This window comes from Callorhinus ursinus, unplaced genomic scaffold (assembly GCF_003265705.2).
Source record: "Callorhinus ursinus isolate GAN/ISIS: 27379988/994484 unplaced genomic scaffold, GSC_fseal_2.0 scaffold20, whole genome shotgun sequence".
Lineage (NCBI taxonomy): Eukaryota > Metazoa > Chordata > Mammalia > Carnivora > Otariidae > Callorhinus > Callorhinus ursinus.
Genome location: NW_027397082.1, coordinates 19,669,735 through 19,696,754, shown reverse-complemented (window position 1 = coordinate 19,696,754; position 27,020 = coordinate 19,669,735). Strand labels below are relative to the sequence as shown.

Genomic DNA, 27,020 nt, shown 5'->3' with positions numbered 1-27,020 from the left:
GCTGCCCTGCGAAGCCGTGGTTCCTGTCCCACATCCTTCTGAGGAGACTGATGCCAAGTGAACCTACAGAGTCTTGTGAGTCTAAAATATCTAGTTGAAGGGGCGCCTGGGTAGTTCAGTCCGTTAAGCGTCTGTCTTCAGCTCAGGTCATAATCCCAGGGTCCTCGGATTGAGACCCGCATCGGGCTCCCTGCTCAGCAGGGAGTCTGCTTCTCCCTCTCCCTCTGCCTGCCTGTCTGCCTACTTGTGATCTCTTTCTCTCTCTAAGAAATAAAATCTTTAAAAAAAAAAAACTACTTGAAAGCATAGTTCGTGGTAGAAGCTGCACAGATACAATAAACAAAGTCAGCTTAGGTGTGCCTGGGTGGCTCAGTCGGTTAAGCGTCTGCCTTCGGCTCAGGTCATGATCCCAGGGTCCTGGGACCGAGCCCCGCATCGGGCTCCCTGCTCAGCAGGGAGCCTGCTTCTCCCTCTCCCTCTACCTGCCTGCCTGTCTGCCTACTTGAGATCTCTCTCTCTCTGTCAAATAAATAAATAAAATCTTTAAAAAAAAAAAAAAGAAAACAAAGTCAGCTTACCCACTCAGTGTCCCAGATACTGGGGGCCAAGCCTTCCTGAAGCCGTACCTTAATCTGGGTTAGCTGGCTGGGCCCTTCATTTGCCCTACCCAGAGCCATGAATTCTGACTACTATCTTTCTCACAGTCTCTCAGGGCTCCTTTCTTCTCCCATATTTGTCCTTTGGAAATGTTCAGCCACATTCAGCTTCAGAACCATCATAATGGACAGCTCTTGGGTTGGTTTTCAACCAGACTCCCTTCTATCCTTAAGTACTGCTGCCTCCTTTGTTCAGAAGAAAGGCTCAACTCCTGATGATGCCCTCTATTCTCTTTCCCATTCCATCATTCCTGGAGCAGTTGCTCGTATTCTGATTACAACAAAAGCATCATTTCTTATTCTTTTCTTCCCACACCTTTTTCTAGCTTCACTCTACAGTTGATGATCCTTCTCAAATCCTGTCTCCTTCCCAGATTCCTGGTGTCTACCATCACAAAGTTCTACTACGTCTGAAGCATAGACCCCAAGCCCTTCTTAGATCCCCTGGGACAGCTCTGCCCTTTTTGCATTATTCACTATGATCCCAAAGCTTTGAATAATCCTCTCACTGCCTGTCCAGTCAGTTCTCTTTCCCCCTTTAGTTCTCTCCTCCCATCCACTCAATTCCTTTGACAGGTGGAACACTCCTCCTGATGTCATGCACAACTTAAAATTTCATTAGCACTGAACTTGGTCCATGCCTCCAGAGTAAGCTGGGACTTAAGCCCTGAGTCCCACCACCATAACTTGCCTTGGGTTACCTGAAACAAACTCAAAGCCTTCTCATGATGATGCCCCCTTCCAGCCGATCCTCTTTCCTTCCTTTCCTTTCTCTTCTCTCTTCCCATCACGTCATCTGCCCTTTGGCATGGCATAAAAGCCTTCACCTCGGCCCTGCTAAAGTATCTAGGACATCAGCAATAGAAGCAAAAAAGGCAAATGTCACTTGTACCCCTCAGCTTCCTTAGCTGCAAAAGGTCTCTGAGACACTGGTAAAAGGTGAAGATTCTGTGTCCAGAGGGTGGTGTGGTGTAGGAAAAAGCCTGAGAGGTCAGGGCCTCTGTAATCTAGGTCACAATGTAGTTGTCCATCTCCCAGAGTTTCCGGCTTTGGGGAAACACACTTTGGAGCAGCCAGCCTCAGGCTTCCTACCTTCAGGAATTGCCAGAGCATCTTTTCACTTTGCAGTGATGTTTGTTCGATCTTGTTCTGACAATAATTCAGAAGATTTCCTGATTCCAGGGCCTCCCACAGCTCAGCTGACCGCCTCAGTAATTCAGATTCTGTGATGACTTGACTGATGAAGACTAGGCGGAGGCAAGGCTGTGGCACCTGATGGGCAGGGGTGCTGGGGAGGCCAAAGGTAACCAGCTTCCCTCCAAACTGGTGAGGAAAAACAAGAAGGGTGAAGGTTGTATCTTCAAGCTAAAAATTGACACCAAGTCCACATCACAGGGAAGGCTATTTATTGGTCGACCCTAGGATAAGAAATCAACAATAAGAACTCCTGGGGGTGGAATAGGATCAGGAAATGAGCAGAAAATGCACCCCTATACCTAAACCACCTCTAAATTTTTAGCACCATCAGCATAAAACTCTAGCACATGGTGCTCACCTTCTGACCCGGGCTGGTAGCACCATTCTCCCAGTCACCTGGACTAAACGCCTTGGCGTCATCATGGTCTTTATACCCACCACAGCTACAGCCACGGAACAGCAGTCTTACCTCTTCTTAGGCAGTGTCTCTCACACAGAGCCCCCTGCCCCATCCCCAGTGCTAGCATGCCTAGGTTATTGGAATAGGCGGCTGGCCTCTGAGTTTTCCTCCTCCAATCCAAGCCTTAGACTACCACCCTGTACCTATGGCTGCTTAGGAGTGTGTTCTGGTTCCAAAGGCCACAAAAGAGAGCTTAAGCTCCTCCAAAGTCAGGGCTAGACTCTCTAGCCTCTCTCTCCCTGCTCATTTATGTGATCTCTCCACATCCCCAAAGTGCCAGTTCATTCTGCCTTCTGAGCCTTCAACCACCAAAACAGCCCCACCTGAGCATCCTTCTCACACAATTAGGTACCCTACCTAAAGCATCTGTCACCAAGCAGAGCTTAGTAAAGTTCCTTGACTCTAGCAGGTCTCCACCGTGGCTGCACATTAACACAACCTGAGGACCTATCCAGAGTCATGAGGCTGCACTCTGGACAATAAAGTCTGAATCTCTGGTGGTGGGACTAGACATCAGTATATTTGAAAGTTCTTCAGGTTGCAGCCATGGTTGACAACTACTGCTTACTTCCCAACCCTTCACTATTTCCTTTCCTGAGACCTCCTCCTTAATGAACTTTCCCAGTTGGAATTCTTCACTTGATTCCCACAGCACAAACCTACACTACAGATTAGTGCTAAACAAAACAAACTTAACTTTTGATTTGTTAATATTTGATAGTCTTACAAAGTGCTTATGTATATTCTTATTTGAGATTCATGTCAATTCACTAACATAAGCTGAGCAGGTACTACTATCCCTGTTTTACAGACAGTCGAACTGCCCAAGGTTACCCAGCTAATAAGTGACAGAGCTATGATAAGAATGCAGGCCTCAGGTGCCTGGGTGGCTCAGTTGGTTAAGTGTCCGACTTTTTGATTTCAGCTTAGGTCATGATCTCAGGATAATGGGATCGAGCTCCGTATCGGGCTGCTTGGCCGGAAGTCTGCTTGAGATTCTCTCTCTCTCTCTCCATCTGCCCCCTCCCCCCACCTATGCATGGGCGCTCTCTCTCTCTCAAATAAATAAATAAATCTTAAAAAAAAAATACAGGCCTCTCCAGACAGACCCATAAATACAAAGAAACTGGTGGTTGCCAGAGGGGAGAGGGGTGGGAGGATGGGCAAAATGGGTGAGGTGGAGTGGGAGGTACAGGCTTCTAGGTATGGAACGAGTAAGTCATAGGGATGAGAGGCACAGCAGAGGGAATACAGTCCATGACACAAGCATCGCGCTGTAGCTACACTTGTGGTGAGTACGGCATAACATACAGACTTGTCAGTCACTAAGCTGTACACCTGAAACTAAAATGTAACATTGTGCATCAACTATACTTCAATAAAAAAAGGCAGAAAATCAGAGCACCTGGGTGGCTCAGATGGTTAAGCATCCGCCTTCAGCTCAGGTCATGATCTCCAGGTCCTGGGGTCGAGCCCCACGTTGGGCTCCCAGCTCAGTGGGAAGTCTGCTTCTCCCTCTCCCTCTGCCTCTCCCCCTGCTTGTGTGCTCTCTCTCTATTGAATAAATAAAATCTTTATTTAAAAAAAGGCATAAAATAAGTATTGGGGCTGATGTAGAGAAAATGAAACTCTTAGGCATTGCTGTTGGAAATATTGTGAAGCTGCTGTGGAAAATGGTATGGTGATTCCTCAAAAAATTAAAACACAGAATTACCTCCTGAAACAAACAAAAGGAATGTACTTCTCTCAACATCAGAATTCTTCACCTCACTGCCTCCTATGTTAGCTTTACCTCCACAATAAAACTGGAGGCTGTGAACACAAGAACCACTTATTTGATACATCTGTTTTCAATTCAAACCTAGTATTTAAAGCACTGGATTAAGTGCTTTAGGACCCTGCCACTCCTCAGACCAGCCGCAAGGGCACCACCTGGGAACTTGTTGGAAAATCAGAATCTTGGGCCCTACCCTAGACTGAATGAACCAGAATCTGAATTTTCATAAGATTCCCCAGGTGATCTGTATGTGCATTAAAGTTTGAGAAGCACTTGCTTTAGGGATAAAAATGAACAAAATGTGGTCCCTATCTTCAAGGAGTCTATTACTTAGTAGGGTCTCCACACATGTATTTAAGTAACCTTAGTACAGTTAGAATGCATCATTACAGGAGTAGAAATCCTGGAAGTGAAGTTTGACAAGAGTTTAAAGACAGGCATTGTGGAGGGGGTGGTACTTAAGCAAGGGACCATAAAAGACTATAGTAGGATTCCGTGGCTCAGGAGAGAAGTGAAGGGCAGGGTACATGCAGAAGCAGCAAAGTTGAGGAGTTATTTGTGGAACAGAAAGGAGTCATATGTAACTGGAACCTAGGGAACACATAAGAATAAGGTGAGGATAAAAACTGGAAAGGTAAGTCCATAAGGGAATGGGAGTCAAAGGTTTTGGGCAGAGGAGTGACAGGATGGAATTTATGTATTTTTTTTCTTTCCTGCTTTGTATTTCTAACCCTTACATGTCTGGACTACCAGTCCAGACATGTAAGGGTTAGAGAAAAATCAGGTGGAATCTCAGGCAGTTCTCTATAACCAAGCAGCCTATAGCAACCAATACCTTTTAGACAGGACTGGCACGGTAAGCAAGGTGAAGGGGTAGAGGGAAAAGCAATAGTAACTCTGCTTGAGCCCTAAAATGGGCCTGATCTGAGACACAGGCAGTAGGAATAAATCTCCTACAGAACACGGCTACATGTTGGGCATACAAGAGGCTTCACAGATACACATGCACAACCATGCACACACACCCCCACACACTATACTTACAGCAAATGAAACACCTGCTGGCCTTCTCATCCATTTGGGGGGTTTTTTTAGAGGAGGTATCAATGATGCTTGGGCCACTTGCTCTGGTACCTGCAGCAGTGGGAGAGGCTGGCCTTTGCCAAAGGAAGAAGAGATCTGAGGGTAAAAGCATACCTGTATCACCAACCTGAAGTGGTGCTGCATCTGTAAACTTTACTCAGGGAGAAATCCTTGAGATACCCAATCTGGCCCAGAAAGGCTGGACTCCCGTTTTCTAGGGAACTGGTAGTGAGGGTAGGACTCCCATGCAGTAGGCTCTTGGAAAACCTACTGCATCCAAGGTCTACAGTGGAGTGTAGACACAGAATGGATCTACAGGAGAAAAGGAGATAAGACAGTTCATACTTCCAAAATAATGGTCCCAGCATGGGATCCAATGTCCCTGAAATATCACAGGGAACATCCAAGAGCAAGAGTCAACATGAAGGCCTCTTCTGTACTGTGGCAGGAACGGACACCCTCCCAGGAAGATGGGCACTAGAGAAAAGGTGGAGCCCTCCCAACCCAGGGTCCTGGCTTCCCAGTCTTCAACAGTCCCCACTTCCTCCCAGGCCATTCGTCCTTTTCTCTCCCCCCATATAGAGACAGCATTCCCTCCAGCATTCTCCACCAAGCCTTTCAAACCTTGTCAGCCTGTCTCATCTGCTGGACTTCCCAGCTCCTACCCATCACGGAGTACAAACTGATCCAGCCGTCAAAGGAGGCAGCAGAGAACACTGGAGGGTCCCGAGGGCACCACTGCACATCAAAGCACCAGCTGCTCTGTGTGCATAGCTTATATACTACCTGTGAGGGAACCCAAGCATTAGAGAAACCCTGACTTAGGTAAGGTAACCCAGAACACACAGCTTATTTCCCTTCCCAACATGCCCACAGAATGGCCAGCCTACCTCATTGCTCCCCAGGTTCCAACACAAGATCTGGTTGTCCTTGGCACTACTGAGCAGAAGCTCAGCATCAGCCTGGCTCCACGACACTGACAAGATCCCCCTAAAAAGGAAAGAGCAACTAACATTTGTCGAATGCCTACTCTGAGTAGGGTACCTTAAATATCTTGCATAAATTTCATCCCTATAAAACGAGCAGTCTGATTTCATTTTACAAACGAGGAAAATGAGGCTTTGAAAAATTAAAGAACCTTCAGCAGTCATGCAGCCAGAACCCCAGTCAAATCCCAGAGCCTGGGCACTACACACTGTATCACTCTGCCGCCCATGGGTCCCCACAGAATGGCCTGCTTCTTTTCCCTGACTGTAGAGTAGGGACTATGAACAGCATGAATCAGGCAGCACCCACCCCTCTGGGTGCTTTTTTTTTTTAGCAGGAGGGTGGTGAGGACCCAACTCTTCAAAGTCCCCAAGAAGGTATAGAGGCAATACAGCCCTTTAGTAAGAAAGAACAGCGTGGGCTGCTTTTTCTGCTATGGGCCTAAGAGCTACAGCTTCAGGGGCAGGCCTGTTCAAAGGATAAACAGGAGCCTGGTTCTCTTATTAAGGAGAAGTCTTGGAGGAAGCAACCTCACCACCTAGAGAAATGAACATTATCCTTAAATCAGAGCCTGGGGACTCTCCCAGGGGGACTAAACATTGGCTCCAAATATTTCTCATGACCCCATCTACACTCCCGTTTCTGGAAGTTAAATGGAATCTCAGGTCCTTTTCCATAACCTCAGGATCTCAAGGAACTCCTCTTTGTTGGGGTTAGAGCTAGGACCGGGAGACTGTATGTTCACTGGGAACGACTTTGAAGACATGGAAGATGTTTGGTAACTAAAGTGAGGCATTCACCGCCTCCTACCCAGGTCAGTTATGCCCCACCATCCACCAAGGATGTAGACACAGTTTGAGACATTACCTGCTGTGGCTCTCCAGCACTTTCAGGGGCGAGGAGGCAAAGCGCAAATCCCACAGCTGAATCACTGGAAAACGATCATCTTCTGAACACAGCACCAACTGGGTGGCTATGTCTGGGTGCCAGGCCAGGCCTGAGCTGTGCATCTGTGGACAAAGCAGACCCCAATGGGTGATGTAACCTGACACTTCTGGTTATGAACCTTTTCTGCCCAGTTGGAATAGGACCTCTGAGGGCAGGTTTTGTGTCTCTTCTGTGATAAGTGATGACCATGAGTAAGTAAGGAACACTAGCAGCCTCTGGATCAGCTCTGCTTAGCTTCCCTAAGCATTCACTCTCAACAGGAAATCTGCTAAGAGGCTGAACCTGCAAGTGCAACAGCTGAAAGCAGACACCTGGCCTGGGGAAGAGCAGCTCCAAAGTCTAGGCATGAGAAAGAAGCCAGAGCCCGAGACTGTATTCTGCCTCCACAACGCACCCTGTTGCTATGATCGCTGACTTTGATGATAGGTTCATTCTTCCTGAGATCCCACACAACTGCCTTGCCACTGGGGTGAGCAGAAGACAGAATGTGTTGAACTTGCCGGTTCCAAGCCAGTGCCTTGATGTCTTCTGGAGGCTGCTGAGGCAGGAAGGGGGGGAAGGGGTAGAGGATAGAGGACAACTTGTCATCTCCTGGACCAAGAGCCATCTGCTGTTCCACTGCTCCCAACCCCCCACAGAAAGCCCAAGAGTAGACATGGGGCTTCCCCAACCCAAACAGTGTCAGGGAGCTGGGAGTTGAATTTTCCAGAGAGGGTCCTTTAGGGGACTGGTGTAGAAGCTGAGAGAATGGCAGGCACACTTGGAATTTACCCCTATCCCAAGGTGCTCCTGAGAGGATGGAGTCAAGATTTAAAACAGCCCTCTTATCTATGACAAAGAGAGAAGTAGAGGAGGAGGAAGGGAGGGAAACAAAGACATGTAAGACCCCCCAGAAAGAATGAGGCAGAAAGAAAAGCCATTGCTATCTTTAGGGCACAAGGTGCTATCAAATTTATACTTAACTTACCTCACGATACTGTAAGCACAAGACAGAGAAGAGCCGGGAAGCAAAGAAGATGGGCCCAGTTATAGACTGACAGGTAGGTGCACTCAGAGACAGACATACACAAGACCCCCAACTGCACGGGGGAGCCCGGTACAGAGGCAAAGCTGACCCACCCCACAAAAAGGACAAGGGTATATCTGCGCATCCCCTCTTGGCCCCACTCCACTGAACCCAGGGCCCTACTCTACTCTGCCTAAGCCCTACTATGATAAATAGTATTCACTCCTTTTCTCAGTGTCTTTTACTGCCTTTCTTCATCTTCCTTCCAGAAACCCTAGGACAGTTAATGACCACAAACCACCACACACACACACACACACCCTCCCCTCCATCCCTGTTATGGGTTGGCTGGTAACATGTTAGTCTGTGGCACTTTATTTCCCTCCAGTGGTAAAGTCCAAACTCTCCTGTGCTCTGGGTGCCTCCAGAATTCAAGACTTTCCTGGGCAAATCAGCTGCACACTCTAATCAGCAGCCCCGGGAGACTCCTTACCTGTGACTTAGATCCTGGGGTCATTGGCACATTTAAGTTATTCAAATCCCAAATAAAGATTTCAGAATCACTGGCCCCCGAGGCCAGGAGGTTGCCCTGTATGAAGAAAAGGCCTTTGGAGACATACCATCCCAGAAAAAGTTAAGAACAGGAAAGGGGGAAAGAGACCCACATTTGGGGCTTCCAAAACCTCCCCCACAACAGTGCGGGAAGGGCTCAGAATTATAGACTGGAGGTCTCAAGTGAATGCTTCCACTCAGATCTGTGGCTCCATGGCTTGGGCATGTTTGACCAAATGAAATGCAGTACCTGGAAAGGATTAAAGTCAAGGGCTCTGACAGCCCCTGTGTGCTTCTGTCTCTGGGCAATCACAGGGTCCTTCCCAGAAGACAGGATGTGGGTCACATTGTATAGAGTAAGCAGGCCATTGTCCCCGCCACCTGCAACGACCCCGGAGCCTTCCGGAAGCCCATCGCCAAAGCTCCCCCAGATCAGCTTGTAAAACCTACAAAGAGGAGGAACTGGCATCAGCACCAATGCAGAATCATGTCAGTAGGCAGAGAGGAGGCATTTCTGTCAGCCTCTGCCATTATGCAGGTATCCCCACCGAGATGAAATCTGCCTGTCTCCCTCACTTACCAGACACACAACACAGGTTTCCTTGCTTGGTCCTGCCCTTTCTCTGATAAAAAATTCCATCTTTGTTACACTAGGAAGGCAGGAGACCACTGCCTCAGAGTTGTGTGGCATATTTGTTTGTTTGTTTTAATTAACATTATTAGGGTTATATAGGCCCAGGGATACATATTTCAAATAGATTCGTTTACTTAATCTTCACAACTCAAATAACAGCAACTAACGCTTATTGGATACTTCCTATGTGCCAGGCACTGTTTTAAGTGCTTCACATGTTTAGCTGATTTAATATTAAATAACCCTATGAAGTATTAACTCCATTTTCAATTGAGGAAACTGAAGCACACAGAATTTATGAAACTTCTGTATGCACAGTAATTTTATCTCTATTTGACAGCTAGGAAGTGGAAGAATCAAGGTTTAAAGTCTGGCCCATCTTATTTATTTTTATTTATTTTTGTAGAGAGAGAGTGAGAGCGGGGGAGGGACAGAGGGAGAATCTTAAGCAGACTCCACACTCAGCATGGAGCCCAACATAGGGCTTGATCTCATGACCCTGAGATCACGACCTGAGCCAAAATCAAGAGTCAGACGCTCAATCCACTGAACCACCCAGGTGCCCTGGCCCATCTTATTTTAGAGCCTGAGCTCTTAAACATCATAAAATAGTGTATTCTGTCTAGAGGAAGATCCAAATTCTTTTGTACCTGACTAGAAGCAGGTTCCCTACACCAACAATTGCTGTCCCCTCTTCCCTCTCAAGCTGGAAGTAAGAAAAGACCCAAGGACCTCTCCACCCTGTATCTCTTCCATGTGACTAGCCCACTGGATCTGCTATATGGCTACAGTGAGCCAGCCCTACAAACATAGAAACGTAAAGAATAAACATACCTCTTGGGAAACACTTTAGGCTTTCTAATGATGCTTCTAACAAGACATTGCCAGTGTCTTGCACAAAAGAAAAAGATGGACCCTGCGCCCCTGCAGACAAAGATGGGTCCTCTGCAAAGCCCCTAGGGAAGGCATGTGAGATCCCCAAAGCCTCACAGGTAGTCTGTCCTTCATTTCACAGCTGCTTGCCAAGGGTATTTCCACAGCCCTTCAGAGAAGCCAGATTTCACATCAAATGATGTCATAAGATCCCTAACTGAAATGAAATGTTCCCACACCCTGGAAAGTTGGCCAGGAAACTGAGTGGGGTGACTGGGCAGGAACCTGTCTGGCCAGTCATTAGCTAAGCAACCACCTGTTAGAAGTAAAGAGCTGAGCACTGGTTGAGACCAGGTCAGCAACTGAGATAAAACAGCAGAGCTGACACAAACAGTGGCTCCAAAGTTACTGCCCAAACGGCTATGTGTTCTAAGGTTGCAATGATCCTAACAAGGCAGAAGAATGTACGTGACACTGGCTCAAGAGGCTGCCATGTCCCCCTGGGGCTAGACGTCAGTGTGGGCAGAGGGCAAGTCAACAGAGTAGCTAGAGAAGCCCAGAATCTGTCTCACAGGAACCAGAGGAGAGTATGGCCAGAGAAAAACTCACACAGGGATGGGAGAAGATGTTCCAGTAACCTCAGTATGGTCACAGCTTATGACATCCAGAGCGAAGACAAAGGCACCTGAAACCTCAAGGGGGAATCACTGAAGAGTTGGAAAATAAAGCCCTGTTAGTTTAGAGTGACCAAAATGCAGAGCACAGAGCGTGACAAAATGACTTTCTTTCTCTAAGCATGTAGCAAGTACGGTCCTATGGTTAACCATTTCACTAGTGAGGGTGAAGCAGGAGCCCACACAGGACAGGACAGAGCACCCCTGGGAGAGTGGGACCAGCTGCGGTAAGTTAAGCAAGGACCCGGACATGATCACTCAGTGGGCTCAAGGAGTGTCAATCATTTCTGCTCTGCAAATGGACAGGGAATAACACGTGTGTGTGTGTGTGTGTGTGTGTACATGCATGCATGTGCATGCAGAGAAAGAGCGCATAAGCATGTAGGCAAATGCAACAAAAAATTAACAACTGATAAATCTAAGGAAAGGTATATGATTATTCATTGTACTATTCTACGACTTCTCTGTTTGAATAGTTTAAAAATAAAAACTTAAGAAACAAGATGACCTTTGGCTTGAAAATAGAACTTTCATCAGACATTAGAAGACAAGAGATTTAAGGATATGGTAGAGAGAGAGTTTGTATAGAAAAATGGGAAATTTCAAAACATGAGAATACCGGTGGAATTGTCTGAAGAGGTTCCCATGGAGATGGCAACAATGGGCACCATAGAGCATCAAGAATGATGGGTGGCACCTAAAGAAAATACAGATTCTTTACATACCTACCTAGACCTTGCAAAGCAGAATTTCCAGAGAGAGGCCCTCAGAATCCACATTTTTAACATGAGCCCCCAGGTGATTCTAACAAGCAACCAGGGTTGAGAACCCCTGTACTAAATACATCAGACTGATACCAGCCTAGACCAATAAGGGAAGACGCTGAAATTCACAAAGAGAGAACCAGCCCTAATGACCAGCTCATGGCTATGCTTCTGGCAGAGAGAAAAAGACAAGGTTAAAGAGAATAAACTGAGGCCTGAGAGATCAGAGGGTCATCGCAGCGAAGCTCAGCTGAGGCCAAGCTTTAGCTACTTTATAATTAGGAACGTGGGCTGTGTCAATTCTTGCTTCTGTAATTTAGGGACTTTTTTGTTTAGGACTTTGCTTTTATTTGCTTAGTTAGGTTCCTTTTTAAAAATCCCAACCTCATCTTAGTGAACTAAAGTGAAAACAAGCCAAACTAGCTGAGGGAATCCAAGTTTCCTAAAAGTCAGAGCGGTGAAGGCAGTGCTCCAAGCTGGAGAATGAAGACAGTGAAGTGGAGCAGTGGCTGTTTGAGGAAGTCCTTTCCTTATCCCTAGTAGGCACCAGGTACTTATGCCTATATACCCCGAATTTACAGCAGAGAAAAACAGGGTGAGAGAAGTTAAATAACGTGCCCAAGAGGACATTAGATGGCAGTGCTGGGTTCTGAACACAGGTCTATCCAACAACAAAGCCTACGTTCTCTCCACTCTGTGATTTTTTTTTTTTTTTTAAGATTTTTATTTGAGGGCGCCTGGGTGGCTCAGTTGGTTAAGCGACTGCCTTCGGCTCAGGTCATGATCCCAGAGTCCCGGGATCGAGTCCCACATCGGGCTCCCTGCTCAGCAGGGAGTCTGCTTCTCCCTCTGACCCTCTTCCCTCTCGTGCTCTCTCTCATTCTCTCTCTCTCAAATAAATAAAATCTTTAAAAAAAAAAAAGATTTTTATTTGAGACAGACAGTGAGAGAGCACGAGCCATGGGGAGGGGCAGAGGGAGAGGGAGAAACAGACTCTGTGGGGCTCCACCCCAGGACCCAGAGATCATGACCTGAGCCTAAGGCAGCCGCTTAACCAACTGAGCCACCCAGGCACCCCTCTACTCTGTCATCTTGATGTCATCTCTAAAGAAGGCAAACCTTGGAAATGGGAAAACCGAGTACACAAAGTGATCTTTTTCTGCTTGCTATTCCATACACAGGCACCCAAAGAAGATCACAGTGCTCCCCCAAGTAGCTAGAACTGCTATAAAGGTAATGAAAGGTAAATCACCTACTTTCTTCATGTTACTAGAGGACGGGTCATACAGAGGTTACAGAGACCACAAGGAGATCAGCGTAGACACAGGGTGGAGTACAGTACATCACACATTGGCCTCTGATCTCATTCAGCCACAGCAGCTAAGACCTCAGTTCACAAGTCAACACACATCATGTATATTCTCCCCAAAACATTTCTTCTTGCATGAGATTCATCTAACAAACCAAACATCGCCAGCTTCAGTGGGCATGCTAATCTGTATTGATTCTGATGCATCCAGTGCATTTATCTACTTACAGCCTGAGGCAGTCCCTTGTCCGCACCTATACCAGTGTTTCAGAGCTGTTCTCTTTTGGTCAGGTATTTCTAAATACATAACATTTCTCTGATGTATCATGGATTGAGGATAAGGGGGTCTTCAGGATTCAAATGTAGTTAAGCTATGGGTCTGGTGAAAAGGGCAGGCAAAGGAAGGGGAAAGATTTTGAAAAGTATATGTTTAGGTAATAATGAAGAAACACAAGGAAGGTTTCTTAAAAAAAAAAAAAAAAAGGAGGGGCACATGAGTGGTTGTCGGTTAAGCGTTCAACTCTTGATTTGGCTCGGGTCATGATCTCAGGGTCCTGAGATTGAGCCCTGAATCAGGCTCTGCACTCAGCGGGGAGTCTGCTTTTCTCCTTCTCCCTCTCCCTCTGCCCATCTCTTTCTCTCTCTCTCTCTCTCTCTCTCTCTCTGATAAATAAATAAATAAGTCTTCAGGGGAAAAAAAGGAAAAAGGAAAGAGATTATGCTATAAAAAAGAAAGGGAAGGAAAGACTGAACATAAGACCTGAATCTAGAGCCCAGGAGGTTCTTAGCAGTCATCTTGCACAACCTCCTCTTTAAACATAAGTGAGGAAACTGAAGACCGCTGTCAGAATACCATTTGCACAGTCATGTACTGTTAGCCAAGGATGCAACTCAATACAACTATGCTTTCAACTAAACCATGCCAAAGATGACACAGAAAAAAAAAGAGGAAAGCATAAAGCAAAGAATGGGCAGCCCCCTACCTACCCTGATCATCTTGGTCAATAGTTTCAGATGTGGATTTCTGAGTAAGTGACTGAACCCAGGCTGAGCCACAAGAGGGTGTCTTACACCCTGGGGTGTCTAAGATAATTTCTTCAACAAGACTCTAATAGATCTAGGCCAAAGGTAATTCCTTAGGTCTTTGGAAATGCAAATCAATCTTTGGATACAATTATGGAGGTGGAAAAGAAAGTAGAGATGAAATACTATCAACAGTGTTAACTGTACTATTTATTTTGGTTATAGCCCCCAATCCTTGCAGGATGGAACAGAGTATGAAATGAAGTTTATGATTCCTGAATTGAGTACCAACATTTCAAAAAGGGTCCCTTCAACCTAGTTGGCTGCAAAACCAACCCATCATCACCCTTGAAAAGTTCTCAAGGCACTAAGATTAACTGAAGAATAACTATAACTAACTGAAATGGTGGCTAGGAATGCTCACTTTGATAATCCAGACATTTCTAATGTCACTTGTTCATTTAACAGATATTTATTAAGCATCTAACACCAGGTACTGTTTTAGGAGCTAGAGATACAGCAGTGAGTAAAACAAACAAAAATCTCTGCCCAGAGGATCTTAGGATATAATTTCAGATTTCTTTTTTCTAAAAAAAAGGTTTTTTAAAGATTTTATTTGACAGAGAGAGAGAGAGAGAGAGCACAAGCAGGGGGAGCTGCAGGCAGAGGGAAAGGGAAAATCAGGCTCCCCACTGAGCAGGGAGCCCAATGCGGGGCTCAATTCCAGGACCCTGGGATCATGACCTGAGCTGAAGGCAGATTCTTGACTGACTAAGGCACCCAGGTGCCCCCTTTTAAAAAAAACTTTTTTTTAAGATTTTATTTATTTATTTGTCAGAGAGAAGGAGTGCACGCATGTGCACACACAAGCAGGGGGCAAGATTTCTTAAGCAATTATATTGCCTCTTTATTAGGAACTCTTTGCCCTAAGGAGCCATTACTGTGCTGAAGCTGCTGCTTCACTGGCTGAAGATAAGAGCCCTTGCCTCCTGCCCCTCTTCTTAACTCCAGGAGTATGAACATTATTGCATTAGCTCACCCCTTTCAGGGGCCCTTTCTGAAATGCTTGCTTAGATGCTAAGAATATTTCTTGATTATTGGTAAACCCTCCAGTGGCTGCTCTTCAAAGGGAAAGGTACTGGAAATACAAAGAGATGTAAAAAACTATAAAATAAGGGATACTATCAGAAAGTGATATAGGGGCTCCAGAAAGGGAGAATAATAACTAACCTTTATTAGGTTAAGCCATGAAAAGAAAAAAAAGGGTACTTCTGTCTAAATAACTTAATCTCTCAGATGAACCAAAAAATGCACAAAAGAATGCAAAGTTGCATTTGGACCAGTAATCTCTAAAATGGGACGGGCAAGATAATTTTCGGAGCGGTAGGAAAAAAGACTTATATTTTTAATCCATGAAATTACAGGAACTGCATTTTTATAATAGTAGAGTAATGTATGTATACTACTTATATTGCCTATATAACTTGAGTATAGTGAATATTTACATTTTCCCCGGTGGTATGAAAATTTGGAGACTACTGCTGTAAGCCACATCTTTATAAAACCTTTATAAAAGAAAAGTTGAATAATAGAAAAAAGGTAGATTTTGGAGTTAGGCCTAGATATAAATCCTAGCTTCCCAGAGTTTCAGTTTCCTCCTGTGTAAAATGGGACTAATGGTATTTATGGCTCAGGCCCATTTTGAGGGATGAATAAGATATATAGCATATATAGCATAGTGTCTGGCCTGTATACATATGCTCTGTGAATGCCAGTACTCAGCCCTGTAAGCCTACCAGAGCCATGAAATCCACAAGTACCCAACCAGTGCCTAACCACGATGAGGAGAGGCTCACTCATTCTCCTCCCACTGGCAGAAAACGAGATATTGTGTAAGGTTATCTTCACAAGAGCCAAGGGAGGAAGGAGCCAACATCTCTGGGCTCAGAGAGAGATCAGGTACTTATGGGTCCAGCGTTGTGTGAGGAGTCTCTATCACGATTCTGCCTGACACCACTGCTGCTGCTGACCAAACAGGTATGAGTGGGTGTTTTAAAAAATCCTTTTGCAAAATAAACCCAGGGTTAACTTCTCCCCTCACGTATCTCCTCATGAGCCATGAGAAGCACACATTACTACCAGGATTCCTCAACAGGGTCTACATCAGGATCTGTTCCGCACACTCAACAATTCAGACATAGTACCTGCTTGAGGCAGAAAGGACTCCCTTGTGTTTCAAGTCCAAAGAGGGGTCCCTGAAATCAATCTCAAAGATTTCCAATGTGCCATTTGTGCTAAAGGAGGCATCTAACTGCTGGGCAGATGTTCCTAGGCACAAGAAAAGTTAGAAAGAGGCAGCATATAAGCAAAAATACATGCATGGATTTGGGGTATAAATGGTTAGGAAGTGGAGAGGCAGAGGAACAGGAGAGGACTGGGTATACCCTTTTTCAAATGGTAACTCCAAAGAGAGCAAGAAAACAGGAGGTGCCCAGGCTTGAGCCACAGTTCAAGGCTGCCCCCAGGTACTCTAAACACCTAATGTCCCCTTGCTTATGCTGTGAGCAAACCCCACCTTTCCATGACTCTAAAGCTTTCTCTGAAGCTCAATAAAGAATTCTGGATACTAAGTCTCCCTTTGACCTACGTACTTTCAGCAGATCATAGTCCACAATATCATCATACCTGTGGCCAGATACACAGGGTACTGGCTGGCTGGGCTCCACGCTTGGACAGCTGGCCGTTCAAGTTCTTTTAGCTTCATGGCCGGTCCTGTGTGTGGCAGAAAACTGACATGGCCCTCAGCCTACTGAAAACAGAAACCTGCAAACTTAAAGAGTCAGATCCAGGGAGTACCTACAGACATGAGATCCTGTTTCTGTCCTTCCACCATGGAATGGGGATTTCAGGGCAATAGGAGGTAACATACACATAACCATCTGTAGATCTGCAAGGACAGTTCACTTACCTAATTACTGAAATCTAATGTTTTAATCCCAAAAAGATATCCAAACACAGTGGTTGCCACAGGCCCAATGGTGATGATAATCATCAGATCAGGTAATATCTCAGTGACCTCATCTATTCCTTTGGCTTTACATATCATCCATATGCTGATGACCCCCAAGTTCATACCACCAACACAAATTTCTCCTCTGAGCTCCAAGTTCTTATGTATAACTTGCTAATCAAATATTTCCATTTGGATATAGCAAAGATACCTAAGTTAGTCTGTCTAAAACAGAATTCTCTATTCCACCATCTCCTCCCCCCAAATCTGTTCTTCCTCCAGTTTTCTTCATCTCAGTAAATGGTACCACTATCCATCCAATTGCTCAACCAGAAAACCTGAAAATCACCCTTGATTCCTTTCTCCCTTATTCCCTTCTAATTCATCATTAAGTCTTTCTGATTTCACCTCCAAAATTATATCTTAATCTGTTTACTTTTCTCCGTCTCCACCACCACCACACTCTTTGAAGATACCATCATCTCTCACCTGGATTACTGCAATAATCTTCCAGCCGGTCATCTTTACCCTACCATAACCCAATTAACTCTCTACACAGAAGCAAAAGTGAACTTTTAAAATCAAAAATAGGATTTTTGGCACTCCATGCTTAAAATCTTCCAATGACATCTATTGCACTCAGAATAAAATTGCTAGTGACCCTCAGCCTACGACTTCAACCTCATCTCTTGCTACTTTCCCCTCTTATTCATTGTGCTACAGCCACATTAGCCTTTTCTCGTTTCCTGGCTTTTTACTACCTCAGAGCTTTTGTAAATTCTGTTTCCTATACTTTGAACGTCCTTCCTTTCATTCTCTGCATAACTGGCTCCTTATCACATCTTTCTGGGCTCAGCTTCTCACCCCCTCACAGAGGTGAGCCACCCAGTGAAAATCAGACTCAATCTTTTTCTCCTTGGTACCTCATTTGTTGAATGAAGGTAGACATCCATTTTAATTCTGTGGTTTCCAATCCAGTTCTAACGCATATTCAAGGTGCCATCCCAACAGGCTAGCAAAGTGGCAGGAAAGTGTTTTGTCTGTTTGTTTTTAAGGTAACACTGAACTTGAGGGAGTAGACTTGGGACCTGCTGTGACCTGCTTAAGGAAGCCACCGTCAGGTTTGTCTCAACCTAGAAAATAGCAGGTAGTATTACTCAATCACTAATGTACTTTCCAGCCTGAAGAAAGTTTAAGGCTGCCAATTCAGCCAAGATTCTCAGGGGGTCTCTAAACATTTGAGGCAACATCAATTACGTACGGACTTGCTGCACAACATATTACATAGTCACCACTGCCACCTGCTGGTCAAAGCCATTTTCACGTTTCTGGGGAAAGCCCTTAATGAAATTAGGAGCTGTGTTTAGCACTGCTCATTTAACGTGCAAATCTCAATTCTCACAATGGTTCTATGTGGCAAGTCCTGTTATTATCCCCATTTTACGGGGAAGAAAACTGGCTGGGCCGAGATGTGAACCCCAATCAGCCCCCATAGCCCAGTGCTTTTAACCATTATACTAGTTCAAACTAAACTCAATTCCACATGAGGTGTTAAATGCCCGACGGTCTAGAAACTGGGAAGATGGGCTTTTAATCTACATTCAACCAAGAACCGAACAGACTCCTGCAGTGACGGACGGCGGCAGCGACGCTCGGCAGCCCCGGCCCCTTGGGGTAGCACAGCTTCCCGCCAGACCTGGCCAGGCTCGGGCCCGGAGCGTAGGGGAAGGCGCTAGGGAAGCGCTCCAGGGAGACCCTCGTCGGGCCGCAGCACCCCCGCGCGGCCGGGAGAGCGGAGCCGGGTCCAGCCCGAGAGCGGGCGTGGTGGGGCCCTGAGAGGCGCGGGCCGGGCTCTCCGCTGGGGGCGAGCTCCCCACCCCCGACTCTCTCCCGAGGGAGCAGCAGCACTCCCGGCCGCCCCCCAGAGAGGTGGGGAAGACCCACCTGCTCCGGGAGCCAGGTCAGGGTAGCGCGGCGCAGCCACAGCCGATATCCTCAGGGGGCCTTTCGGCTCAACTGGGCGTTGCGGACGGCGGCTGCCGAAGGCCAAAAGTAGTCCTCGCAGGGCACCGCGTGCGCGGAGCTCGGGGTAGAGAAGCCGGCCGACCAGCGAAGGATCTAATAGGATTCTCGCTTTTACTCCGGGCTCCCTCACCTGTCCTGTGATTGCGCATTTCTACCATGTGGGTCAGATCCTGCGACTACTAAGTCCTGGCCTATTCAACTTGAGCGAGGCTCCGGGAACAGCCCCCGCGAAAAGGGAAAATACTAATTCATTATTTGTTGACGTGTAGAAGACCTGGTACTAGCTAGCTCCAGAAGCTCTCAGTGGAATCCTAATTGAAAAGGTAAATAGCAACTGAGGCCGTAAATAACGGCAACACACTACACCCCAGCAACAACTGGTGGCCAAAAGCTGTTGGCTGAACTAATTAAAAGGTATAGGCGTGCAGGGGACTAGGTATTGTAGACCAGGAGCTTCCTGGGGCGTTTCAGGGACAGGAGATATGGGCGTCATACTTTGCAGCGGCAAAATAGGTGATGTCTCAGAAGGAAGGGCCCAACTGCCTAGTAGGCCCCCTTGGCATTTCCCATACCATGAATTAAAGAGGCCGGATACAAATTGGGAATACCAGTTCAACTCTGCAGGTAATTGGGAGTTAGTGAAAATTATGAGTAGGGATGCAATAAGATGAAGATTGTATCTTGAGATAATATGGATTCCCTTGGAGCTGGAGGCAGGGACTCAAATTAGGAGACTAAGAATAGTCCAGGTCCCAGGTGATGAGAGCCTGGATTAATATAGTGGCAGTGACTGTAAAGGAAAACTGGACAGGCTCTTGTGACTGATGAAGGTAAACAGTTGAAGGGGGAGGTGAAAAAATCAGATGGATTTTATTATGTTGACTGAGGGAATTATGGCATTTCCAAACAATGTTCTGTCAGCAGCTGAAGATCTTAGACCTGTTATCTGAGATTCAGAACTTTGGTTTAATGCATAAGTTCCACCGTGGTTTTGCCAGTTGCACCTTCAAAGACAGTGAATTGGTTCAGGTATTTTATGATGGAGCCCCGAATCATTGTGACACAAGTCTAGATTTCCTTTTCATGTGGACTAGAGGGTTTTGAAGTCAGGACAGAAGACAATTTAGGGCATTGCTGCGCCTGCCCACTCTGTGTACTAAGTACTCAACAAGCATTTCTTGAGCATCTTAGCACAACAGTGGATGAGACCTGAAGGCAAGTAAACAGGGTGGAAAACTGAACCTTAGACTATATCTCAAATTAGGGAATGAGGCAGAAATGTCACTGATGGGAGTGTTCTGAAAGAAATTTGAACCCAAAGCATAAGGTCACAGTTTTAAGCAGGACAGAATTAAAAAAATAAAAAGTACAGGGGTGCCTGGGTGCCTCAGTCAGTTAAGCCTCCCTCAGGTCATCATCTCAGGGAACCCCATGTCCGGCTCCACACTGGGCGTGGAACTTCCTTAAGATTCTCTCTCTCCTTCTCCCTCTGCACCCCCCCGAAATAAATATTTAAACAAATTAAAAGTAGGGGTGCCTGGGTGGCTTAGTCGGTTAAGTTCTGCCTTCGGCTCAGGTCATGACCCCAGAGGGCTAGGATCGAGTCCTGCATCGGGCTCCTTGCTTGGCAGGGAGCCTTTTTCTCCTCCCTCCCTCTCTGTGACAAAAAAAAAGAAAAAAATCTAAAAAAAAATTAAAAGTATACTCTTCTCTCTCAGCTCACACATCTCTTAATTCTTTCACTTTGTTTTGTAACTGCCAGTCTCAGCTTCTAGGTAAGTACTTGAAGGCAAGTATTGTGTCCTTTCCAATTTTATATCCCCAGGACCTATTAGTATCTGATATATAGATACATAGATGTTTGTTTGTTAAATATATTAAGTATATTATCAAATGTGACAGAGGACAGGGAATGAAGACAGATAAAAAGCCAGTGGAGACACTGAAGTAGAGGCATTTTAGTGTCCGTACCCACCCCCTGATCTCATAAAAGTCCCTTTCAGTGCCTGGACAAAAACTAACTTGGATGGACTTGCTTTCATGGATCATACTGAATGCGTGCTTTTTTTATGGGACAGGTTTTCAGGCAGCATGACTGTTTAGGAAAATGTCCCCAAAGGGACAAAAAGAAAATGAGTTGGTTCACTTAACAGATGCACTGAGATAGACCCTCAAAAACAGGAGCAGAAGCCATGCACAGGTTCAGAGTAACTCACTGGACAGTCCTCTAATTCATAAATGCAGGATTCAGAAGTTGCTTTGGAACAAGGAATACACACTCTTACAACAGAAATAACATTATAGTCACAGCCCCAGGTGAATCCAAAAACAACTATATATCCTGGAATATACTTAAAACGTGTTAAAATACAGTTTTTTAAAAAACTAGCCACTATAAAAAAATTTTTTTATGGGAAATACTTTTTGTTCTGACTTGGGAAGTCAGGAACGTATCTTCCTTCTTCTTCAACCCTGTAAACAGGAAAAGGAGCTACCGTTACCACCTGCTGCCAACTAGAATACCTTCACGGTCCCAGCAAAATTAACAAATTACCATTTTTTGTGCTAACCCCCACCTCCTGCCTTTCTAATTGCAGAGGGGCTGGGGGATGGGAATGGACAGCAGACCAAAAAAAAAAAAAAAAGTAAAAGGATGAGCTTCTCACGGCAGTGGCTACTCCCGGGGAAATGAGGCACAGACATCACAGCACTGTTTTATTAGGGACTTCGTAAGGTTAAAGCTCTAGAAATGAGGGAGTCAGTTCAGGGGCACAAAGCTGATGAAGCCACCTCAGATCTCATAATGAACCACTGGCTCAGGCTCTTTGGTGGGATCGCCGCCTCGTTCCAGGTACAGATTATTATAAGGATACTGCTTTGGCCCCTAAGGAAAAAACACAGGTCAGCAGGATAGCATACATCCCAGCCAATACCTGGCTATACCCCACTCTGAGTTAACAATCATACATGGTAAATGGATACGAGGTAGCGTCTGGTCGGATCCAGCTGGGCTAGAACAGCAGGAACAGCACTCCTCTTCCCTAATCAGCTCAAGGCAGAGAGAAAACCTAGATTGTAAGAGAAGTGGTGCCTACACCATGTGTGTGTGTGCGCAAGTGTGTGAGAGAGTGAGTGAGAGAGAGAGAGAAAAGGGAGGGAGCTTTCTAAATGAGACGATGCATCCATCCATCCCACTCTCTCCTGGGGTCGAGACAGACTCAATCTCCTTTAAGTCACTCAGCCTCTAATGGTTCCACCACTAAAGTGGCCTAGCAAATGAGGCGTGCAGGAGCAGCAGTGGGGGAAAGCACAGAGGAGACACGGCTGGGACGTGCTTTAGGGGCTGCTAGCTTTACCAACAAACAGCTGTCAGAGAACACAGCTCAAGGGGAGGAGAAAAGGGTGATGTGCTTACAGAACTGAAAAATGGAAGAGCCACACTGTGTTTCTTGCTCTCCTGAAGTGAAGTTAGTGCTCACACCAGCCCTACGTGCACTCTCCAGCCTGCAGCCCCTGGGGCTTGGTAGGAAGGCTCGTGTCAGTGCACACAGACGTACCAGCTACCATCAGGACATTGATTATCTCTGCAGAGGTAGCACTGAGCAGCCAACTGCAAACATGACAGTCTTCCTGCTTTCAGTTCCTTCCCGTACAATCTACTCTGTAGACTACTCCCAGATTAATCATACTAAAATCCTAACCTTCATTATGTCATTTCTGTTCAAAAACTCAACATAGTTCCTTGCTGCCTAGAGGTAGACCAAGTCATCACTGGATCCCCAACCCCTAGCACAATCTGTATCTGGTACTTAGTAGGGTCTTCAAAAATATTTGAATTAATGTCTTACTACACCGCTGAGTGCAAATCCCTAACTACACAATGAAAGCATCCCAACCTAAATGACCAACTCACCTCACATTTTTTAACATGGCAGTTTCCACACCTAATTTCCCAGAACATGAGAATTAACTGGAAACTTGTTAAATACTGATTCTAGAACCCCACCATGGAGCTACTGAACCAAGAATCTGAATTTTTAGCAGCTCTCTAGGTAACCAATACAGCTGGTTATCTAGGACTATTTTATATGCCTATTCCATTTCAGCTGACTAACTCTCCTTTTCCTTCCTTCATTCTATTTTTCTTGCCCCAAATGTTCTCTCCAACTTCTGCCCACCATCAAAAGTCTATACATATTTTTAGTATCTAGCATGATCCTTCTTTTTAACAGGACCTCATACCCCTTAACACATAGGTTCACTACAAACATAAGGACACTAAAACTGCCACATTCCTATATCTCTGTTCAAATGTTGCTCATCCTGTCATTTTCTACATCTTTTTCTTACCCATATCAAACTTCCTTAAAGCTAGACAGTATATTTTCCATGTCTTTTATGCTCTCCAAGATAAAACTGTTGTGCTCATAGTAAACAATTGCTTCCAGTACCTTATAGAAGCTAGTGCCCTTCACACCTCCAGCAAAGAATAAGGTTGCAGCTCTAGATTAGTTGACTCCACCTTCAAAGATCACTTGCTAAAATATAATTGGTAAGTATAGTCCCCAAATGGCAACTCTAGAAGACTAGTTGACTTACACATTCTCATTTCTCATCTAGTCCTGAACTGTTTCTTCTCACTCAGACTGACCCAAGAAGTAGGCGAGGAGCAGTTCTCTGAGACTTGTGCTAGGTCAATGGGTAAGGCCTTCTATAGGCCTTAACAGGAAGCCAAGCTTGGTATTGGCTGGATCCCTACTCCACAGACTTCATTCCCTCAGGAAACAGCACTAAGTAAATATGCCTACCAGAGCACTTCTCAGATACTCACCACAGGCTGGTAGGTGGGGTAAGTTTCCCCGACCCAAAACATGAACAGCATGAAGGCCACGAAGCCAAAGAGGTGCTTACACATGATATTCCAGGAAACAGGCGTGGGGGATGTGTCCACACGGTTCCTGATATACATGTCAAGGTCCCAGTGCATCTGAGGCAGAAAAACAGTTAAATGCAACATTCTGCTCTTCCTGCAAAAGGCAGGCAGTCTGCAAAAGGGTGATCAGAGCCTGATAAAAGGTTCAATAAAGGCATTCTACTGCCCTGGGGCAATATTCTGCGAGTCAAGTGTGAGCTACTCTACCACATAGGACTAGGTGCTGGCTTAGGTCTAGGTTCTGCTGACCAAGGACAGTTCAAGCATGGAAGTGCACAATTTTCAAAGTACAGAGCTCTGATTATATGCAGAAGTCTCATCCCATGTGCCACACATGGGACCTCAGATCTCAGATCACTGGGTCTTGCTTCCCTGGGCAGAAAACCTTAATGTTGCTTAGACAGCAAAGTGCCATTTAAGCTAAATAAAGAATCCTCATGAAGATATTAACAAGAAGGAAGAAAGGTCAAATGGGACATGGATCTCTCACCGGTTCACCCCAGTTCAACCTCAGGTCTGAGTGGTCCCAGTTATACCACGGATCCCTCTCCTGCTGTGAGCGGTCAGGGAGCTTCGGGTAGTCGCCATACCTGAGAGACAGAAAAACTTCTGGAAGGGGCTTTGAGCCACATCACTCAGGCAATTCAAAGTCCCCTCATGTTAAGAGATGAGAAACCAAGTGACAGATAACGGCCTCCCCTAAGGACAGAGAAACCCATTTTCAAATTAAGATCTCAATTTACAGTCACTAAGCACAGAACGAATCACAGAAGTCCAAAATGTAAATAAAAGATGTCAAACTCTGAAACATTATAATATACATTATAACATACATGCTTTTCTTACTTTTTTCCAACAACAAAAATCATGCAATGTTATAATGTTAGAGCTGGAAGGGAATTTAGCAATCAATCACTCTGATTCCCTCATTAGACGGAAAATGAAACTGAAGTTTAGTTTGAACCCCAGGTCACCCAGCTAATTGGAATACAAACAAAAAGGGTTCAGATTAGAAAAGCATTCTCTTCATAGCAACTGTGCTCCCAACCACCAAGTTAGCATACATCTCCATGTCTCAAACACCTCATGGGACTTCCTGCTAAGCTGGGTTTTCCCTAACAAATCCAGTTTCAACTTTTACAGACTGCTACCAAGGCTACTCTTGTCCACAACAAAGAGACATAGGAAATGATGACAACTAGTTATGTGTCACAGAAAATGACTGGAAAACAACAAGAAAAATAAGAGCTGCTAAAACGACTACTGAAAGAGTATGCTAGGAAAGAAAATGAGGGTGACCATAATCACTTCAGATAATTAACCACAGGGGTGTTATGTAAAGGGGGGGATGGATAACATCAACTGGAGTAGGGAAGTTGGCTGTTTAATCTGTTTGACAGTTACTACAACTTCCACAGCCCTAATAGCAAAAATATTTTTTAAAAGAAAGCTATACATACGAATACAGAGTACTCCATCTACAAATAAGGCTCTCAAGACAGGAGCCCAGCTCCAGCCTGATCACGTGCCTGAATGACAGCACCTGAGCCCAGCAGATGCTCAATCTAAATGAAACCTCGCACTCTGGCTGAAGCCAAGCAAAGTTCCTGCTATTCAGGGGTCCTCAAGGGAGCTATTAAAATCTCGGCTTCCTCATTTGAAGAAATAGCCTGAGCCAAGGAGAAAATTGAAGTCCTCTAGGCTGCAGCTGCTCACCCATCACCTCCCACCTCTCTCCACCGAGAAAGGCACCCACACCATTGACTCTGAGGGGTCACGAGAAGGTTCAGGGAAAATGGTCAGAGTCGAGCCACCCAACCCAGCTGGCCATCTCCCATCACTGCCCGGCTGCGAGCAAACTCTGCTGCATCTCACCCCATGCCATCATCCGGGTACGGTTGGTAGTCTTCTATCCGCATATTGTATTTCTTGGCGGCGGCTGCCCGTTCTTCCGGGGTTTTGGGATAGGGCCCCGGGAGCATCTCCTTCGTAATGTGCGAAGCTGGAGAGCAAAAGAGGGCGGGTCAGAAAAGACCCTGTTCCTCCTGCTGCCCCGAAGGCTTCAAGCTGCGGTGGCTGCGGTGGCCCAGGCTGCAAGGGACCAGGGCGACCCGCCCCCCCCCCTCCTGGGGACACTAAATTCCCCCGCCCCCCCCCCCCCCCCGCTCCCCCGCCAACCCTCGACACACCAAACCTCAGGCATCCCCACACTCAGGCCTCGCCCGTTCTCGCGGACCTGTCCGTGCACCCAACGGCACCACGGTCCGGGTTGCCCTTTGCAGCCATCGCACTCCCAGGACCCGCACCCTCGCCGTCGCCATCTTCACCTTCCTCCCAGTTGACCCTGCACATGCGCAAAGGCCTTGTCACGGCGGCTGAGCCGGGCCAAACGCGACAAGGGAAGCCGGTAGCCAAGGAAAGTCTTTAGGCTCCAACAAGGGCGGGGCTTAAACCGTGTTGAGAAGCCACAGGGAAGATGAGAGGTTGGACAGAGGCAGAGAGGGAAAGTGGAAAGGAGAGAAAAGCGAGCAGGTCATTATTTGACATTTCATACTGTTGTGTCCCTTTCTCCGTCAGCTGACTTAGACACTTCCAGGGATAATGGGGACACAGAACCTGAGCATCTCAGGTGGACAGCTAACTTACCTCCCCCAGGTGCAGTACATGTCAAATGAGCCTGTCTTAATGTCTTCTTTGACTGCCTGCCTTTTTCCTCTCCCTCACTGGCACTTCCTCCTTTCATCCCCAAACGTGATCATTCTTCAAATTCAGCCCTTGGTCTTCCTTGCTCTTGTTCTATTCTGCAAATTGATCTCCTTCACATAGAGGAATCGATGCAACACACAAATCGCCCCAAATTCGCTCCTCAGTTTTACTCCGTATTTATATTTGAATGTCCCAGTCACCTCAATCCAACAAATGTAAAACCAATCCTAGCACCTTAAGCAGCTCTTCCCAGACTGGCTATAGCCTCAGATTGGCTAGGACTTGTAAAGATTTCAAGCCTGACCACAGTTAACAAACACTAGCTTAAAGAAGAATGGGGGATATTATCATGTTTGCATATGAATATGTTTTCACTTTTACACAAACAGGATTTGTATAATTT

The 27,020-nt window shown here is 45.9% G+C and overlaps 2 protein-coding genes across 11 annotated transcripts in view; both read right to left on the bottom strand.

Annotated features, from left to right (window-relative positions):
- The window catches only part of SEC31B (SEC31 homolog B, COPII coat complex component), a 65,665-nt gene extending 43,889 nt beyond the window's left edge, over window positions 1–21,776 (bottom strand). For 4 of the 10 annotated variants that reach the window (XM_073904309.1, XM_073904310.1, XM_025880914.2 and 1 more), the window contains exons 1-11: window positions 18,898–21,538; window positions 16,629–16,715; window positions 16,148–16,271; window positions 8,917–9,112; window positions 8,608–8,703; window positions 7,503–7,646; window positions 7,028–7,170; window positions 6,064–6,163; window positions 5,798–5,959; window positions 5,135–5,269; window positions 1,749–1,979 (exon numbers count right to left, since the gene is read on the bottom strand). In XM_073904309.1, the coding sequence (XP_073760410.1) occupies window positions 1,749–1,979; window positions 5,135–5,269; window positions 5,798–5,959; window positions 6,064–6,163; window positions 7,028–7,170; window positions 7,503–7,646; window positions 8,608–8,703; window positions 8,917–9,112; window positions 16,148–16,271; window positions 16,629–16,707 (1,410 nt within the window). In that variant the 5' untranslated portion in view covers window positions 16,708–16,715; window positions 18,898–21,538. Of the gene's footprint in view, window positions 1–1,748; window positions 1,980–5,134; window positions 5,270–5,797; window positions 5,960–6,063; window positions 6,164–7,027; window positions 7,171–7,502; window positions 7,647–8,607; window positions 8,704–8,916; window positions 9,113–16,147; window positions 16,272–16,628; window positions 18,686–18,897; window positions 21,539–21,644 lie in introns of those variants that run through there. The other 6 variants (XM_073904306.1, XM_025880916.2, XM_025880915.2 and 3 more) reach the window with 6 other exon arrangements.
- NDUFB8 (NADH:ubiquinone oxidoreductase subunit B8) lies at window positions 21,681–26,299 on the bottom strand. Its single transcript, XM_025880771.2, has 5 exons — window positions 26,148–26,299; window positions 25,787–25,913; window positions 24,402–24,501; window positions 23,810–23,965; window positions 21,681–21,862 (listed from the first exon to the last, which is right to left on the bottom strand). The coding sequence occupies exons 1-5, from the start codon at window positions 26,230–26,232 to the stop codon at window positions 21,770–21,772; spliced, it is 561 nt and encodes a 186-aa protein (XP_025736556.1). The 5' UTR covers window positions 26,233–26,299; the 3' UTR covers window positions 21,681–21,769.
- Between the last annotated feature and the right edge of the window lie 721 nt (window positions 26,300–27,020).

Coding starts and splice junctions, on each gene's coding strand:
- NDUFB8 (XM_025880771.2), bottom strand. CDS start 26,232: ATGGCGACGGCGAGGGTGCGGGTCCTGGGAGTGCGATGGCTGCAAAGG. Junction 25,914..26,147: donor GCCGTTGGGTGCACGGACAG/GTCCGCGAGAAC, acceptor TTTGCTCTCCAG/CTTCGCACATTACGAAGGAG. Junction 23,966..24,401: donor GGTTGAACTGGGGTGAACCG/GTGAGAGATCCA, acceptor TTTCTGCCTCAG/ATGCACTGGGACCTTGACAT.